At 33.8% G+C, this 18,010-nt stretch overlaps 2 protein-coding genes across 2 annotated transcripts in view; one reads left to right on the top strand and one right to left on the bottom strand.

Moving 5' to 3' along the window:
- Positions 1-11,256, bottom strand: part of LOC125056698 (neuropeptides capa receptor-like) — a 40,477-nt gene extending 29,221 nt beyond the window's left edge. Inside the window, exons 1-2 of the mRNA XM_047659964.1 lie at positions 10,758-11,256; positions 2,846-2,936 (exon numbers count right to left, since the gene is read on the bottom strand). Of these exons, the coding sequence (XP_047515920.1) occupies positions 2,846-2,936; positions 10,758-11,049 (383 nt within the window). The 5' untranslated portion in view covers positions 11,050-11,256. The remainder of the gene's footprint in view (positions 1-2,845; positions 2,937-10,757) is intronic.
- A 4,468-nt stretch (positions 11,257-15,724) lies between these two features.
- On the top strand, positions 15,725-17,127 carry LOC125056645 (chymotrypsin-2-like). The gene is made up of 5 exons (XM_047659860.1): positions 15,725-15,826; positions 15,917-16,097; positions 16,179-16,425; positions 16,543-16,695; positions 16,936-17,127. The coding sequence occupies exons 1-5, from the start codon at positions 15,769-15,771 to the stop codon at positions 17,080-17,082; spliced, it is 786 nt and encodes a 261-aa protein (XP_047515816.1). The 5' UTR covers positions 15,725-15,768; the 3' UTR covers positions 17,083-17,127.
- The last annotated feature ends 883 nt before the right edge of the window (positions 17,128-18,010 follow it).

The raw sequence follows: 18,010 nt of genomic DNA, 5'->3' as shown, positions 1-18,010 counted from the left end.
CAATATGCTACTTTAATTCGTACTGCGAAAAAAACAGGACAGCCGTATCATGTAAAAGAACTTTTACACAATGACTTTTATGACCTTAAAGTCCTTCAGGAATCTTGGGGCAATAATTTTAATGTGGATGAGGACAATAACCAAGTCAAGTGGATTGACATTAAGCAACTTCGCGTTGAAAAGCAACATCCTTTGATTTTCTTCTATAAAACATCGTACAGTGAGACTGATTTTAAGAAAGTTTGTGTTCGAAATCGATCAAGGCGCTACAAAGATCAAAACTTTTCTCCACAATTGCTTAAAGCATATACAGAAAAACAACCTCTGGCTGAAAACAAAAAGAGAGATATAATGGAATTAATTGAAAAAAATATTATTCCTACTAATTATGTCAACTCTTATTACAAGACAGCATTAAATTTAGAGTAGCACAGCACTTACAGGAAACCTAATTTCGATATCTAAGTATTATTTTATTTTTTATAGTAATTTTAAGGCAGTCCATAGATAATTATTATGTAAGTAAACCTGTGATGTTACACTGTTGTGATTTAAATAAGACTTGTTAAACTAAAAAGACTTGTTAAAGTAAGTAGTAGGTATGCTCTTAGAGTTCTTTGTACATAGGTACAAATAAATATATATTCTATGTTCCTATTAGGCTAACTTTTTATTTAAATAACATCTAGTCCAGTTTTTGGATTATTTTATGTGGGTAGCTAAGCCATTATCGCAGCCATGTTCACGAGTGTTAGCAAAGTTTTATTTTTACCTTTTGAATCTTTATCTTTGTTTTTTTTTTTATTTGAATCTTTGTATATTCTTTGGTTTAAGATTGTGTTTTTTTTTGCTTTGATCTATGGGTCTCTTACGACCACAAACATGTAAGACTGTTTTTTTTCATAACATAGCTGATGACACTGTAACAGTGTATAATAAAAGTGCATGCTGATTATCATACACATCGTTATTTTATTTACCGTTTTATACATTCTATATATAGGATACATTCTTGAAATTGAAACAGATAATTCTTTGCTGAATATTTACAACCAATATATGATAGGATTACACTGCATTATTTCAGAATCAATCAGTAAGAACGGAGTAAATAGAAATATTTTTTATTTTATTGGTTCAATAGTTTTACAACAGTGAATTAACTTGAAAAGTAAGGATTTAACACTTTATGTGAACTTTTTACAGTAATTAACTAATGCCATACTGATAAGCATTTGATTCATCACACAATATCTAAAACACCTAGGAATAACTTTTCATCTAACATGAGAGAACAGTTTTTAGTCGATACTCAAATAAGTCCTGTTTTGACTTAGTGCAGTGTTGATCTGGGGGTGCGATATAATTACACTTATTTTGGATCTGCTTTAGATTCCTTCATTTCCTACACACAAATAAATAAAAAAGTATTGCAATATTACATATTAATTGTTTTATAAATAATCTATATAAATATATTATGTGATCTTATTTATTTAATTGAAGACGTAGGTAGCGTCTTTAAGTATTATATATAAATAACAACGTTGACTAGTAGTAGAGTAGTTTTAGCCTAGTGGCGTAAGCCGGCGATTCAGGCCCTGAAACCGTGTCCGAATCATGGCTGTGCATCATCAAGACTTTTGAATCTATTTGCGCAATTAACACTTGATCCCACGGCGAAAGCAAACATCGTGACGAAACCGACATGACCTTGTGAGAGACAGAAGGCCGATCACCTAATTGTCTTTTTATTTTTCATGTATCCTTTATTAGTTTAGTTTGTTTTTAGTTTTTTGTTCCTGTTCAGTTTTTTTTCCTTAATAACTATATGTAATATGTATTTTTGCACTTCTTGCCTACCTTATTGAATACACTTTATTTTTCTTTTCTCACAGTGGTTGCCTGGAAGAGATCGCTCGAAAGCGATAAGGCCGCCAGTTGCCCTCCTTGACCATTTAATTAAGTTAAATTTTTATATTATAATGCAACGAAGTGTAAATAAATAAATAGAACCACCAAAGTAACTGATGCAATCTGTGGCGATATAGGCTTGTTTTTGGTAAAGAGAAATCATTAGAGGCATCTCTTGTATTACTGAAATATTACATAAGTAATAAGACGTAATATAAGTAAAAATATGTAAACCTATAAGGGTCTTAAGAATGCAATGTATTCCACTTGGCTGCGTTGCACCAACGTAGGTGGTAAAGATTCTAGCGTTGCCGGAAACGCAAGCTTCAGATTAGTTCAAGTGGAAATTTCAATTCCGATTCTACCTTCTTTTTATATTATGTTAAAGAAATTAAAAAAAACTATTCGCATACATGTTTTGTAATGTATCGGAATTCGTAATTAAGTATACCTCGAATACAAAATAAGCTGTGACAAAATTGACTTGATTGAAATCTGAATAAATCTAATAAAAGCAGAAACTCGCGAGGAATCCATTGTAATGGCAGACAATGGCGTCGCGCGTAATTTGTTTTGCAATATAGAATATTGTATTATATACGATTAAAACAAACTTGTGTGCCTTGAGCGTTAGGTTAACATCTAATATGACAATTAATATTATAAAACAATATCATATATATATCATAATAATAATAATCCATAAATCGTTCGCGGTTTAATTTTGTTCTTAACTTACGTTCATTGTGACTTACTGTGTGTAATAAGTGTTAGAAAGTAAGGTGTGTTGCATACATTACAGAAATCCACATACATAGATAAGTTTAGCTGTAGAAGATTAAACATTTGACCCTTTTTGCTTAGTTCTTTCAATCTATAAAAATCTGATAAAAAAAAGATGTGTACCTAGCACTGTACGTCCAATACTCACGCTTCAGATATTAGAGCACGAAGTTTGCAAAACACGACGCCCAAACTGTAGGGATACTGATGCCAGTACACGGAGAGATCATTTGGCAGACCTGGCAACAAAATATCGAGGATTACTCTTTATATGAAAACGGGCACATCGTCAGTTTTCTTTTATATTCGGAGCGAAACGGCTTAAAGGCAATTATCATAGAATTTTTTATTGAGAACGCTTCTTACAAGTGCTTTGAATCATTGTTTCAAATCGGCAGCGCTTTAGTAATGCCAGCAATCTTTCTCTAATAAAAATAAATATAGTTAAAAAAACCTATAAAACACGCTTTTTCACAATAAAACCAGTATTTTTTGTTCATTACCATTTTCAGCCTAAATTAGGAGTTATTTTTCACTTTTTAGTTTGATGTGCTTTAAAAGCGTGTTTTATAGTTTTTTTAAACTATATTTATTTTCCACTTTTTAGTCCTAGCAGCAATACCTGTTGTCTCAATTTAATCGTATTGCTTTGTGGACTTAAAAAAAATTTAATTGTTTTTTCGAGATAAACCTATGAAATTATTATATTGTCGCTGATTCTTTATAAGTGTACAAAGTTTGAATTAAATCTGTCCGTTTAAAGTGGGTCAAAATCGAGTCCGAAGGAGTCGGTTACATACATACATACATACATACATACATACAGGTGAAGCTAATATAAAGCGTGTAAAAAGGAACATGAAAATGAGTGGCTTTTATTTCTGCGAATTTCGGTTCAACATCAACTTTTTCCGAAAATAGACTGAACAAAATAAAAAATAGCTCGGGAAAACCTGATGCGGGTCACTTATCGTTAATTGACGCCTGTACCTTTGCCGAGGCGAGACACTAAAACTATATTCAACGACCATATTGACATTATAGTTGACAAAGCCTATAAGTAGCTTCGATTTGTAACACATGTCTGAACACTTTTAAGATGTCAAATTTAACAAAGTCCTATGTTATACATAATAATGATCAGCATATTGTAGAACAGTGTTGCTTGGTTTGGTCGCCTAATTACACGGTACATAAAAGATTATGAACAAGTTAACACAAAAATTATCACCTTTAAAATCTATATAAATTTCTGATGTGTGACTATTTCAAAACAATAGAACTTCCTAGTGCAGACGTAAAACAGTAGACCAGACGTAGTCGTGTTTTGTTTTACGCACCTCACATAAACATTCATAAAATAATAAAAATAAATAAATTATATTATTATTATTATTATTATTCAGTATGCAAAAACCTCTGTGTTGATGTGACGAGTATTTCGCCGCCCGGACATACTCGTACGACAACAAATATGTAAAGCTCGACTTAGACAAAGCAGCGTAAAAAGAGTATTGAAAATATCCTATTCCTAAATTTATTAAATAAGGCTACAAATGTTTTTATTTTATTTTTTTTTCTATTTTTTATTTTTTGTTATATGTAATTTAGGTTAGTTTTACGATGTTAAAATATTTACACTTATTGTAAAGTGGTTTTTGTATCCACTTAAAGCGATAATATTCTATAAGGTAGGTATAGATATTATATTTTCAAAAAGTATCTTGGAATGGCGCAATTTCAAAAGTAGGTAGTTTTAAAGGCAAGATAAATACATTGTACTATCGATTACATTTTTAAAATATTACATAAATGGGTGCATGAGGATGTAATTTAAAAAGGCGAAGATTGCTTCAAACAAAAACTTTGACATTTCACAGTAAGTTTATATCAAACACCATCTCTGTTCGTAATCATAGGCCCTAAGTGATTGCATGGTAACTCAAAGACTACAACAAAGCTTGCGGAAGCTGAGTGTATTATTATTTAAAAGCACAATTACGTATATTGCATAAATAATAAATTCCTTTACGACTTGGAATTAAAAATCTTGAATACTGAAAAATTCCCAAGTTCCTTTATGTTTCTTATATTAATCTCTAAGGAGCTACTCAAAACGCCAGAAGCATGTTGAAAAGTAATTTTCCTCTCATTCATATTAATAAGAAATATTTTTCATTTCTGTGCATGTCTTATTTCAAATTTGTATATTAAATTACTTTCGTACAAAGCCTACCTTGATTCCAAGTCACAACCAGATTTCTGATGAATTCGAATGGGAGTGTTAATTTTACTAGCTAACACTGATTTCTACCTTAAGAGAATGCAGCGGTAATCGCCGAAGCTGAATCCTATTTTGAAGATACAAAGCGTACTATAAAAATGGTATCGAAGAATTGTATGACCGCTATAATCGTTGTATCGCACTCGAAGGCAAATATATTAAATAATATTTTTTTTTTTTTTTTTTTTTTTATATAATAGGGGGGCAAACGAGCTTGCGGGACGACCAAAAAGGGTAGTCCACGCAGCCCATAGACACCCATTTTAGTGGGTGCGTTGCCGGCCTTTGAGGGAGGAGTAGGCTCGTTTTTTAAAAATTTGGAGGTCGTATCTCTGAGGGAAGACCCCCCCCGGGAGCCGATTCCACAGTTCGCTAGTTCGCAAAAGAAAATGCCTAGTGAAGCGGACCGTGGAAGACCTCCAACCATCAAGATGATGCTGGTGAAATTTAGAGGTCGTTCGGCTCGTACGGTGTTGAAAAGAGGCAGGAGGGATCAACCCAAACAATTCTTCAGAACACTCTCCGTAATAAATTTTGCAAAAAACGCAAAGAGACGCAATGTCTCTGCGTAGCGATAGAGAATCAAGCCGATCAGTAAGACATTGGAGATTGACAATTCGACAAGCCCTTCGCTGAATTTGGTCAAAAGGAAGAAGCTGGTATTTGGGAGCACCGGCCCAGAGATGCGAGCAGTATTCCATATGAGGTCGTACTTGAGCTTTGTAGAGCTGCATACGTTGCACCTCAGTGAAATACTGCTTAGCCCTACCCAAAACACCCAGCTTTTTGGAAGCCAGTTTGGCTTTTTCTTCCAGATGACTGCGAAATTGGACTTCTTTCGAAATGCCAACCCCAAGGATACTGAGGCTGTGTGACGAACTAAGGAGAGCGCCTTCAAATTGGGGAGATACGACAAAAGGATCTTTCTTGGCAGAAAACGAACAAACCTGAGTCTTTGTAGGATTAAACTTAACAAGGTTGTTACTACCCCACACAGAAACCTTCTCCAGAATCGACTCAATTTCGAGAACAAGTATGTTGCGACTCTCATCGACTTCGGATGGCCGGAATATAATGTGTCGATGGTGCTGTCGTCTGCATAGCAATGGATGTTGTCGATATTCAACAGGTCATTGATATGCAGAACGAACAGGGTCGGCGAAAGGACACAACCTTGCGGAACGCCTGCATTGATGGGTCTAGGATTGGAACACGCTCCGTCAACTAGGACTTTAATGCTACGTCCTACAAGAAAATTTGCCAGCCATCGGCATAAGCCATCGGGCAAACCGTATGACGGTAGTTTCGAAAGAAGCGCCCTATGCCAAACCCTATCAAAGGCCTTAGCTATATCCAAGCTAGCGGCCAATGCCTCTCCCTTACTTTCCACAACTTCGGCCCATCTATGAGTTAGATAGGCAAGAAGATCACCAGCCGAGCGGCCACGGCGAAAGCCATACTGACGATCACTAATTAGCTGGTGCTCCTCCAGATATCGCAAGAGCTGCCTATTGATGATAGACTCCATTACCTTTGAAAATAAAGAAGTGATTGCGATAGGTCTGTAGCTGGATGGTTCAGAGCGGTCACCTTTTTTGGGAATGGGATGAACATGCGCAGTCTTCCATGAGCTTGGAACTACGCCCGAGGAGTACGAGAGTCGAAAGAGCCGTGTAAGCACCGGAGTCAGCTCAGAAGCACAGGTCTTAAGAACGATCGAGGGAAGGCCGTCAGGACCACTTGACTTGTGGGTATCAAGGGAGATTAAGGCCCTCCGCACACCAATCTGTTCGAATCGAACTTCAGGCATAGAAAACCCGCAATGCGGAATAGTGGGCGGTAAGGTCCCTGAGTCATTGAGCGTGGAGTTAGAAGCAAAGAGAGAGCAAAGGAGCTCTGCTTTCTCTTTCGCCGAGTGAGCCATCGAGTCATCCTCCTTTCGCAAGGATGGTAAAGAGGGCTGACAAAAGTTTCCCTGTAAATAATATTCTATTGTATTCGAAAAGATTTCTATGTTAGCCTACGAAGTTTTCCACCCACCTCATATTCTCCGCAGTTACACGTGTAACTTTGGGGATAGCCTCGTTACAGTATACAAAATTTGCGATTTGTGCTTTCAACTAATCAAAATAAACATACTATTAAAAATTTGACATTTAATTAATATCGATATGCTATGAGTTAATACTAAATAATGATGTTACGCGCCCGTATCTTTAAGTTTATTATAAAAAGTTGATGTTCACATTTCTATATTTTTAAAAAATAGGTTTAGAAATAATCTCTAATAATTAATATACTAAAAGTATAAATGTACAAGTAGAAAGATTTATTATTATTGATTAAAAATCTCGATTGGTTTAGACCTAATTTATTTAACGGTAAGCAATTGTTTGCTGTCTGCAAATAATCTTTTTTTAAAGTTCAAAGTGAAGGCTTTAAAACGTTTTGGTATTTGTGACTAAACGCTATATTCATGGTCCTATATCATGTCAATTAGCGGATTAGCTAGCTTGGAAGGGAGAAGGAATGAAATGAAAAGGGAGAAGAAGATTTTTTTTTACTAATGATTTAAAATAAAGGAATCTTGTTAAAGAGAATAGGTATTCATTGTTGTATCAATGGAACTTTACAACAAGGAGTTAGAGGTTAGAATGCAATAAAAACATAATATTAACAATACGTTACCCAGACATTTCTCTTTAGATTCGCTGAAATTTGCAGTTTTCTAAAAAGAAACTCTCCGGCTTTGTACAAAGTATTGATAGATATTTCTGTATCTTGTTAGTTTTGTTAGCTAAGGGCTAACAGCCCCCTCAGTTGCAAAGCCGTATTTGGTTATACAAAACAACAACGCCTGCTTGGCTTTGGGAATGATGAGATCAATCAATCTAAACTAGAATTCCGTTAAACCCTACAATTCCGAATTCCCAGAGATTGGTTGTATAGGTGTGACAACGATCGTTTTGTATAAACCAAATACGGCTTTGCAATTGAGGAGGTTCTTTCAGTAGAATGATTCGATCAACTAATTTGACCATTCCAGTAGGAGGACAGTTTGGAAAATGTTGCAACTATAGCAGGATGTAGGTTTTCAAAGTGAGTTAAGTGGAAGCTGGATAGAGACCCAGATATTTAGCGAACATACGCGTGGACGAAGAAAAGGACATTAAAATAAATGAAAAAAAAAATAACGATTATTTTAATCTAGTTTTTGTAATGTAGATGCAATTCTTTTCGAGTGGGAGATTTTATGCCGTTTTATGTTTGTTTTTAATGTTAGCAATTACAATTGACATTTGACGGCTGTAAATCTTAATATATATAAATTACGTGTCACTTTGTTTGTCCGCGATGGACTCCTAAACTACCGAACCGATTTCAATCAAATTTGCACACCGTGTGCAGTTTGATCCAACTTAAAAGATAGGATAGCTTACATCTCAATTTATACCCGCAATATTACTTTATTGCAAAATATTTGTTTATTATTATTTGATAGTCACAATTCTAACAGATGGTGCTGTTTTGAAAGAACCAACGTTTCACATAAGCTACAATTTAATGGCATAACCACCAAAAAAGCATGGTGGTCTCCATGACTGGTGTTCTCCTACCATTTCCATTTAATAGTTTACTAGTATGTAATATAACAAAAAACCTTAGCCACAGCAACGCTTGGCCGGTCTGCTAGTGTAAATATAAAATTGCAAAACGTATTATTAGGTAATTCACAAATAAGGAAAATACTACTTGACGTACATTGAGCTCCTTCAAGTATGTTTTTAAATCACTATGTACGACCCGAGAACCAAACAACTAGACAACAACTTGATTTTTGAATTTTAGCGTTAAAAGGGAATAAATGATGTTCGGTATCGAAACAGTCTTTTATCATATTGTAACTTTCCGTAAAAGTCATAATAAATAATGTTTATGTAAGTAGTGGAGGTTATGAAGGTTTATCATCATTTATTTGATCAATTACGGTTAGTCGCACAGCGGGCGGTTCGTTTTCATTTAACTAAACTAAACATGCAAGTATCTCAGTGGTTTAAAGACCTAGGATTTTTGTTCACTTATAAAAAGAAAAGAACAGTACAGTTGTTATGTCCCTCTCTATATTATCAGAATAATATTTTGTACAGTCGGTTGAACACAGGCACTTTAAGAATGTACTCTGTAGATGGAGCAAGCTGTGGCGAAATTTCCCTTGGAAACAGCGCGTAAATCAATAGATTCGTGGCCAAACAGATTAAAGACCTGTATAAAAGCCAGTCGAATAGAATATTTTTTTATTTTTTGCTCAAACTTTAATAAATAATATGTTCATTATAAAAATGCATTTTCATTTGTAACAGAACTTATGGCTGGACTAGGTATATTTTATACAAGTTTTACTCAAAAGATCACTCATCAGTCGGAAGGAATATATACTCGCATATTACAAATTCTTTATGAATATTCTTAGTCTTCATATTGACGTCATATCAAATAAAAAATTGTTTACAAATTCTGGTATCGTAAACGTCATCATATTTCAATCAACTGGCTGAACCAGAAATGAGCTAAATAAACAATTATTATTATATTATTAGAAATATGACTAATAACCAAATAATTATTGTTTCCTCTTGATTCCAAGATATTTGGAATAATTTTGACCAGATCCGTGGCTATTAAAAACCCCGCCTAGGTCTTGAAGCGTTTGCCGTCCATATAATGTGCTTATCATATCAATCAACAGTTCAAAACGGGCCATACTTAGCACAGAAATGAGTACTAGTACAAATTCAAATTAATTAAAAGTTGAATAAAAAGTAAAGTTTTTATGTAACAGTATTTTTGCCCAGACTAATCATAATGGATGAAAATTGTGTTTATCCGGGGTGAGGATGCATGTAGCTACTATACAATCCGTTCCTTGCTTCACTTGTTTGGTTTAGATGTTGTATTTATTTATTTCGAATTCCTGCAGCTAACAAAAATTATATACAACCAAAAACAATCACACTAAACATATAGCCAAAGATGCAATACATAATATTATATACAAAAAGGTTCAAATATTTACGTAGGGAAAGAAAAATTATTAGACACGTAATACCTAATTCGACTGTGCTGTGTGATATGTACGTGAGGGTGTGCTATTGTATTTAGCGTTATGGATATGTTCGTAATACTCCTTTTAAGCATATTCCGCGAGCTTCAACAAGTCGTGGCTTAAATAGTGGTCGTTATATGTAAAACTTTGATACATTCTAAATATTAATTAAAAGCTCCCGGGCGGCAGCTTAGGTAGATCCAATTAGAATTTAGAGATTGTATATGAGGTTATCAACTTTAATTTCTTGTTTAAGCATAGCTCCTGTGGTTTGTATGGTCGAGAAGCTAATCAGAATTATCATGTGTCCGATCATGAATCAAATGTCTAAAGAAAAATCCAAAGGTCGCGCCGCCCCGTCGTGGATCGTCGCATACAATGGTGTAAATACATTTAATACTCACGAACGGTTGAAAATGTGTACAGCCCATCTTTATACTCCCAAACCCCCTTAAAAAACTTTTATACCTTAAAGTACACTCTTCTTGATTGATTTTTATGTTTGTCAAGTTTGTATCTATCCTTGAATGTACGATATTAAAACGTCTCGCTGAAATTCCTTTAAACTTATGATGACCATGATTTATGAACTTAGACACGCATATAAAATTTCAGTTTAAGCAATAATGTACATTTTAAAAACCTATCCACATAAATAGAAACACAACTCACCAAATAGCAATAAGAGAAGATCGCTCAATGCCAAGCTAAAGAGGTAATAATTGGTGTCTGTATGCATCGCCGGGTGTCGCACTATCACCATGCACACTGCCACGTTTCCTATGACGCCAGTCAGAAATATCACCAACAAAAATACTGTGATCGGTACTATTCTCGACAGAGGAAGTCGCCTCGGCCCCATCACGCACCATAGCATTTCTTCTTCACTACAGTCGAACAGACTCAAGTTCGTACATCGCATATAAAAGTCATCCACCGATTCATTCGCGCGTAGAAACTCCATTGTGGCTACTTAACACATTTAATTGCCTAATTTGCACTATATGATAGTTTTTGCATTGAAAGAAAATTATTCTTACATGTATACTAATACTACAGACTAATTGAATTAAGGCTGTTTTTAGCGCTTATATATATTTAGTAAAAGTCCATTGCACGTAAAGTTAGCGAAACGCGAAGGCCAGCTTTCGATACGTAAGCTCGGCGCCGGTAGCACTTCTATACTGAGCTTCGGAGTCCGGAGAAAGGGCTGCGTTGTGTATGGCAGCTAAAATCATCTGTAAGATAGATTCATCCTATAACCGAATACCATTAACTCGGACGGACAACTTAATAGAAGTTCATTGTTAGTAATTTCAAAGACATACATTACAACTATAAACATGAAATTTGACTTTGATTGCAAAGCATTAAATTTCGGTAGTTTAGGTCGTAATAAGACGGAAAAAAAAAATATGGCATGAAAAACTTTGCTTTTGTGCTTAGAAGACTGATTGAACGAAATTTTTAAAAATCTCGGATTTTAATTTTTGAATGAAAATAAAACTATTTAAATAAAAATGTTTAGTATTTTTATTAAGTTTTACTATCAAATTAGCTTACAGAAAAGTGGAAAATAACTTAAAAGTGCACACTTTTACTTTTTCTTTTATGTTCATAGCTACTTTCTCTCAATAAACCCCAAATATAGTCGCCCATCATGTTTTCATTGTATTGGCCTTGATAGCGTTGTTCAAAATTCATGATGTCCTGATGGAAACGTTCTCCTTGCTCTTCGGAATAGGCTCCCATATTGTTTTTAAATTTATCCAAATGAGCATAAAAAAAAAACTTGACCACATATAAAACAAAATGCATCAGCATCGTATTTGCACTTTCGTGACGACATTTTAAGTTATTCTGGGCTTGTAAATAACACCTGATGGTTGTTTATCACTAAAATATTAAAATCAATTAAAATTTATGAAAAAATTGAAAAATGAGTATTATTATTATAACTATCACAAAAGCAAACTTTATACCGAAAAAAGGTATTTTCTTTTCGTTTTTGTGCATAACTAACTGGAAAATAATAGTATAAACTTTAGGACAAAGAACGAAAATTTTTTTCTAGAGTCGTGATATAGGTATTATATTTACTTGTAGGGAAAAGTAAGCGTGTTGGTCTGTTTCTTAAATACATTAAGAAAGTCTTTTTGTTCGTAAAGTAACCGAGTTAAGTAAGTAAGTACTTCAGTGATTTAATTGTTGGTCGAATGCCAGGTCGTTCACGTAGGATGCCTAGAGCAAGTGCTGAGACTCCTTGACTCTTATTGAAAAGGCTTCAGCGGACTAAAACATTTCAGGATCCTTTTACAACAACAATGAGTTGTTATCTAAACATAAGATTATCTGTAGTTAGTAATAGTTGAGTAAAATGTTGAATAAATAAATAAAATAGATATATCGTATTAAATAAAAACATCATAGTTTAAAAGTTATATTAACTTTTAACTAAACTGCATATGGTATAACAAAATTGAAAGGCATATATTGAAAAAAATACAGAACAAAGTAGACAGCTCCGATTATGGATTAAAACGACCAAGGGAAACTGTTCACCATGATACGGTGTTCACCATGATATTACCTGCTTATCATGCATATGTTTCATCTATACTTAGATATGGAATTAGAGTTTGTGGGGGAATTATAATTCAGTCGAAGTAAATAGGGTATTTAAGGCTAAAAAAAATTATTAGAGCAATTTGTGTTTACAAAAACATAAATATTTTTGAGTCAACGGAAATGGACAACTGTCAAATCTGAGAAATTTGCATTGCCAAAAAAAATCGGGAATTATATAGGAAAAACACCTTTTTTATTAATATTTTACTAGACTTTTTAAAAATCGACTTAATGTACTACTGTGTATTGTTATGTTTTGGAAAAAAATATTCTATTATTGCGTATATGCGTGAAACATTATAATTAATATTAATTTTATAACGTACTAATATATTGTAGTGTAGTGATAAAATAATATAACAATTGACTATAATGACCTTATGACTAATAATGTAACTTGTATTTAAAATTCTACCTTTTAAGACAAATTTACATGCCATTGCGGCAGAATATGCGTACATTAGATTGTACCACCATGAAATTTTATGTAGCATATTCTAGCATATAAATTATTATTACTATATAAAACTATAACAAAAACGCAATAAATTTAAAATACATCTTAATATATATATAACATAGTCAGGTGTGTTAGAACACTTATAACTCGAGGGAGGCTCGACCGATTTTGATGGTTTTTGTATTTTTTCTCCATCTGATATCGGGAATAGGGAAAATTGACGAAATTAAAAAAATAAAGAAATCCAATACAAAATGTTCATAGGTTTCGCAACTGTCATGTTAGCCAATGCGAAGTTCGCCAGGTAGTGATGTGTGAATAGGTACCTACACCAACATCAAAGCACGAATTACACGAACAACACAAGAAACATCGTGATAATAATATGTGTACAGCTTGCTAGCCTAGTGGACTGTAAAATGCGTGTAATTTATATGTATTGAATGTCAGGAGTATATGTAATGTATCTATGAGCAAGCTGCACTAGATAACTAAATACATATATGAGAGGGTAAGATGTAAGAACCTAACAACCCTAACATTTAAATAGTGAATATATAAATAAGTACGGGACGCCTGCACCAAGAGACCTAAGGTAACAGGTGGAGCCCTACTGGTAGGATCAAAGGTTCGAGGTGGTGGGATTATCTCAAAGCTATCGGGCAGGCTCACCACGATAATTAAGGGCTTTGAAGTAGTCTTCGCCACTGTGAGAGGAAACGAGAAATGAATAAGATAGAGCAAAGCCACGTGATATCTGACGCGAATTAAAGTTGGCAGTAAAGTCGAATTTTAACGTTAAATTCAATTTTGCTCTTTCCTCGGTGATTTGCAAATAAGTTGGCCCTAACGGACGCGTTTTTACAAGAAAGAACGAAAACTACCAAGCCTTGCTTATTAAGTATAGCGAAACCTTAAAGCTTTTAACATAGTATGATATATTTAAAGAAAACACTTTTTTAACGGATTGAAGCTATGTATGTATTTATTTCCCCGGAGTTGATGGGTTTTTTGGTTGTGGGTTTTGGCAAAAATGGCTCACGATGTCCTCTATTTTCGCGGATTGTTTTTCTTGAGATTTTAATTTGGATATTATTGGATCCCAGGTGTTTGAGAATTTTAGGCCGTCTTCTCTATTAATTTATAATAATACATAACTTTAATCCGGTTAAAAAGAACAAAAACAGTTTTTACTACGCTGTGTGCAAGAGCATAGAAATCTATATCCAGACTGTAAAAATAGAAAACCTTAAAAGAAAAATATCCTTGCTAATGTGTAATTTTATGTACTTTTTATTAATAAATACCTATTTTCTTACCTTAGTATTTATTATTATTTTTGAATAATATAAATATTTCATTTTATTTAGTTCAATGGCGAAAAGGGTTAAAGGCAGCGATTTTCAAAATCTTCACGGCCTTGTCGGCACGTGTTAATGTGGACATAGGAAGATACAATTTTGTTTTTAAGTAGGTCTTGTAGTTAAAAAGAATTAATGGGTATGCATTTCGAAATACGAAAAAAAATTTTTTCGTCCATATAAGGGACACCCTAGTTACCTACTTATATAAATACTAATATTTTACAACAAATATGAAACTTAAGCTACGACATTCACGATAATTTTTCTTTTCTCAATTTCTGTCTGCAGGAGACAAGGCATAATCAAGAATGCATCAAATCGCTTCTGAGATAAAAATTAAAATTATGTTGCTACATATAAAAAGGTTTACCTATTTTAACTATTTATCAAATACTACGTTTAAAGAAAAAAACTTTTTACCGGATTAAAGTTATGTATTATTATAAATTTACAATTATTTAACATAATTTTAAATTTATCGGACGTTTCGTGTGCTTTACAGCGTGCGTGGTCACGGTGACTGAAGACAAAAGATGTTGGATGTCAAAAAGTATCACAGCTGTAGAGAAAGTTGCATTATCTGTATTTATTTCCCCGGAGTTGGTATCGACTAAAAGATGGAGGGTTTTGGCAAAAATGGCTCTATTTTCGCGGATTGTTTTTCTTTTTGAGATTTTAATTTGGATATTATTGGGTCCCAGGTGTTTGATAATTTTAGGCCGTCTTCTCTAGTGAAATTAGGGTGTTTTTTGATTTCAATGGCTTCGCGTACCAATGTTGGAAAATACTACGTTTATTTTTATAGCAGTAAAAATTTAAGATTTCGTCAATACCAATTCATTTCTTGGGTATTCGAAAAAAAGCTAATGTACAATCAATTGGCTATTTCGTGCCTATATTTTCTTCGCCATCTTCTGTAACTACAATAGTTATTATTTTTTAATAAAAAAATGCGTGGCATATCCACGTGTTATGAAATATGCAAATTCCTCATTAGAAAACACCGAAGTGATAGTTTCAATGTCAAAAAACAAAAAAGTGGTTAGAATATCTTTTATATTTTTTATGCTAATTCTTAGTAATAATTAGTTTTGATAAGGTTATTTAGCAGATACAATTTAATTTAACATTGTATTAGAGTTTTTGTACTATTACTAAAAAAAAGGTTACATGGTCTATATAAAAATAAATGTTTATATGAACAGGTGTATTCACTACAGAAGTATCATTGATGATGGGCGTCTCACAGATATCTTTAATTCTACTGTTAGTAGCATGGAGCGTACAGGGTAAGTTCTCTTTATATTCTTATTTAAAAATCTATTTTTATTTATTTACTAAGTAAGTACAGTGCCGTTTATTTTATTTTTATTTTTAAGGTTTCACGCCTGAGATAGGAGCTCAAGAGCCCGATACCCGAGTGGTGGCTGGCCAAGACGCACCCGAAGGCCTTGTGCCACACCAAGTCGCTCTGAAAAGAAAAAAAAACGGCTGGACTTTCTGCGGTGCCGCTGTCATCTCCGACAGATGGTTACTGACAGCTGCCCATTGTGTCTTAAGGTACAATAATAAAAGTGAGGGGCTGCCGTTTTTTGTCTGACCGTTTGAAATTATATTTGATAAAGTTTAAATTTTTTTCAGTCTTAAACCATCCGAATTTACCGCTGTAGTTGGTACATTATCGAGAACGAAAGGTGGTACAACGTATGAAATAAGCAAAGTCATTGCTCACAAAGAATATAACAAGCCAAATCAATTCGGCAACGATATTGCTGTTATAAGTACGAAAGAGACCATCGAATTCAATAAAAAGGTTCAGGCCCTGCCATTACCGAAACAGGATATCAAGTCTGGATTGTGGTGTATAGTGAGCGGCTGGGGTAAACTTGTGAGTAAACATTTTTGCGGAGATACTTATTTGGAAAAATTGATATCACGAAACAATAGTGACAGGCGAACTTGTTTTTTTAAATCAAAATTAAATTAATAATTTGTATATTTTTAGGGCCTTGGTTGGTCATCGCCTGACAAATTGCAGTATCTGTATGTAAAATCTTTAACGAGCGATCAGTGTAGTAAGAAGTTGAAAGGACGCAAAGCCATTATTACGTCCAGCCAGATGTGTACCCTTAAACAAGATGGACAAGGAACATGCCAAGTGAGTATACGTATATGTAAAGAACGCATCACGATTTTTGAGTACTGTTTAAGATGACTTTTATTGGCACGAAGCATCTAGAAATTGAAACATTTTGCCATTAATCTGTTTTGAATAATTGTATACGAGTATATTATGCATATAGCTTAGTGCCTTACATCAAAGTAACTTCTTAGTAACAACGAATTTTTATGAATTATCGAACAATAACAAAATTTGAATTATCAATCAAATTTTCAGGGAGATTCAGGCGGCAGCTTAGTGTGCAACGGCGCCTCAGCCGGTATCGTGTCCTACAACTGGCCCTGCGCTCTTGGTATCCCTGATGTGTACACAAACACGTTCATGTACATTCCCTGGATAGAAGAAAATACTAAATCACCCTAAGCATTGTCATTTATAAAATGTTTTAAATTTCGTCGCACAAATTAATATGTGTTTTTATTTAGTTGTACTCCCTAAATTGCATAATATTTTCAAACACCATAAAGCAATAACTACCTATAATATAGGGGCACTATGACGAAACTTGCGTATGTGTATGTTTGGAATATTGTTTTTCAAAACAGTGTAATCAAGTAAAAAAATATAAAAGATTTATAATATTCATAAGATCAGTAGAAGATGTTGTCAGGTTAACTAATTACGTAATAATTTAAGCCGAAGGTTCCTTAAGTAGGGACTGAATAAATTGATTGACTTTAGACGGTATTACATGGATTTGGACTTTATACACAAGTAGAACTGGATTGAACTTGGATTTTTACATGCTATGGTTTTGATGGTATCTTCTGATACATTCAATTTCTTGAATACCAACCACAGATTTTTTAGTATATAGTTGGTTATCCAATTAGTAAGCCTTCCAATTATCAAAGTAATAATAGCAAATGAAATTAATTTTTACGTCGGTAATATCTCCCTTTTTAAACATAGGTACAACACGAGACTTTTTCCATACTACTATAAGTAATAGTTAGGGGCACAGATAAATCTTCATCGCTACACAAAGATAGGAGGAATCGGTTCTGGCTCAGCTCCTTTATTAGCATCAAGTCCATTTATTTTCTTAGATATTTCATCTTCACTAAAGCTAAGGGACATTACGCCATCAACATTGCCAATATGATCTGGAGTGGAACTGCCAACAAGTGATTCATCACAAGTATATACAGATGAAAATTGATATGAAACATTGTCCATTTTCATGCAAGAGGGAGCGGGAAGTGACCAGCTTTCTTATTTTTTATAAAACTCCAAAAACATTTAGGATTATTAGAAATACTTGCCTCAATGTTTGGCTTATGCAATCATC

The sequence above is a fragment of the Pieris napi genome, chromosome 15 (genome assembly GCF_905475465.1).
Source record: "Pieris napi chromosome 15, ilPieNapi1.2, whole genome shotgun sequence".
In the NCBI taxonomy this organism is placed as follows: Eukaryota; Metazoa; Arthropoda; class Insecta; order Lepidoptera; family Pieridae; genus Pieris; species Pieris napi.
Note: the sequence above shows the minus strand (reverse complement) of the source record. Positions and strands in the feature narration are given on the sequence as shown.

What these genes read in the sequence shown, in the direction of transcription:
- LOC125056645 (XM_047659860.1), top strand. Translation starts at nt 15,769, where the DNA reads ATGATGGGCGTCTCACAGATATCTTTAATTCTACTGTTAGTAGCATGG. An exon ending in GCTGCCCATTGTGTCTTAAG is followed by an intron (nt 16,098 to 16,178) that starts GTACAATAATAA and finishes AATTTTTTTCAG; the next exon opens with TCTTAAACCATCCGAATTTA. An exon ending in ATGGACAAGGAACATGCCAA is followed by an intron (nt 16,696 to 16,935) that starts GTGAGTATACGT and finishes TCAAATTTTCAG; the next exon opens with GGAGATTCAGGCGGCAGCTT.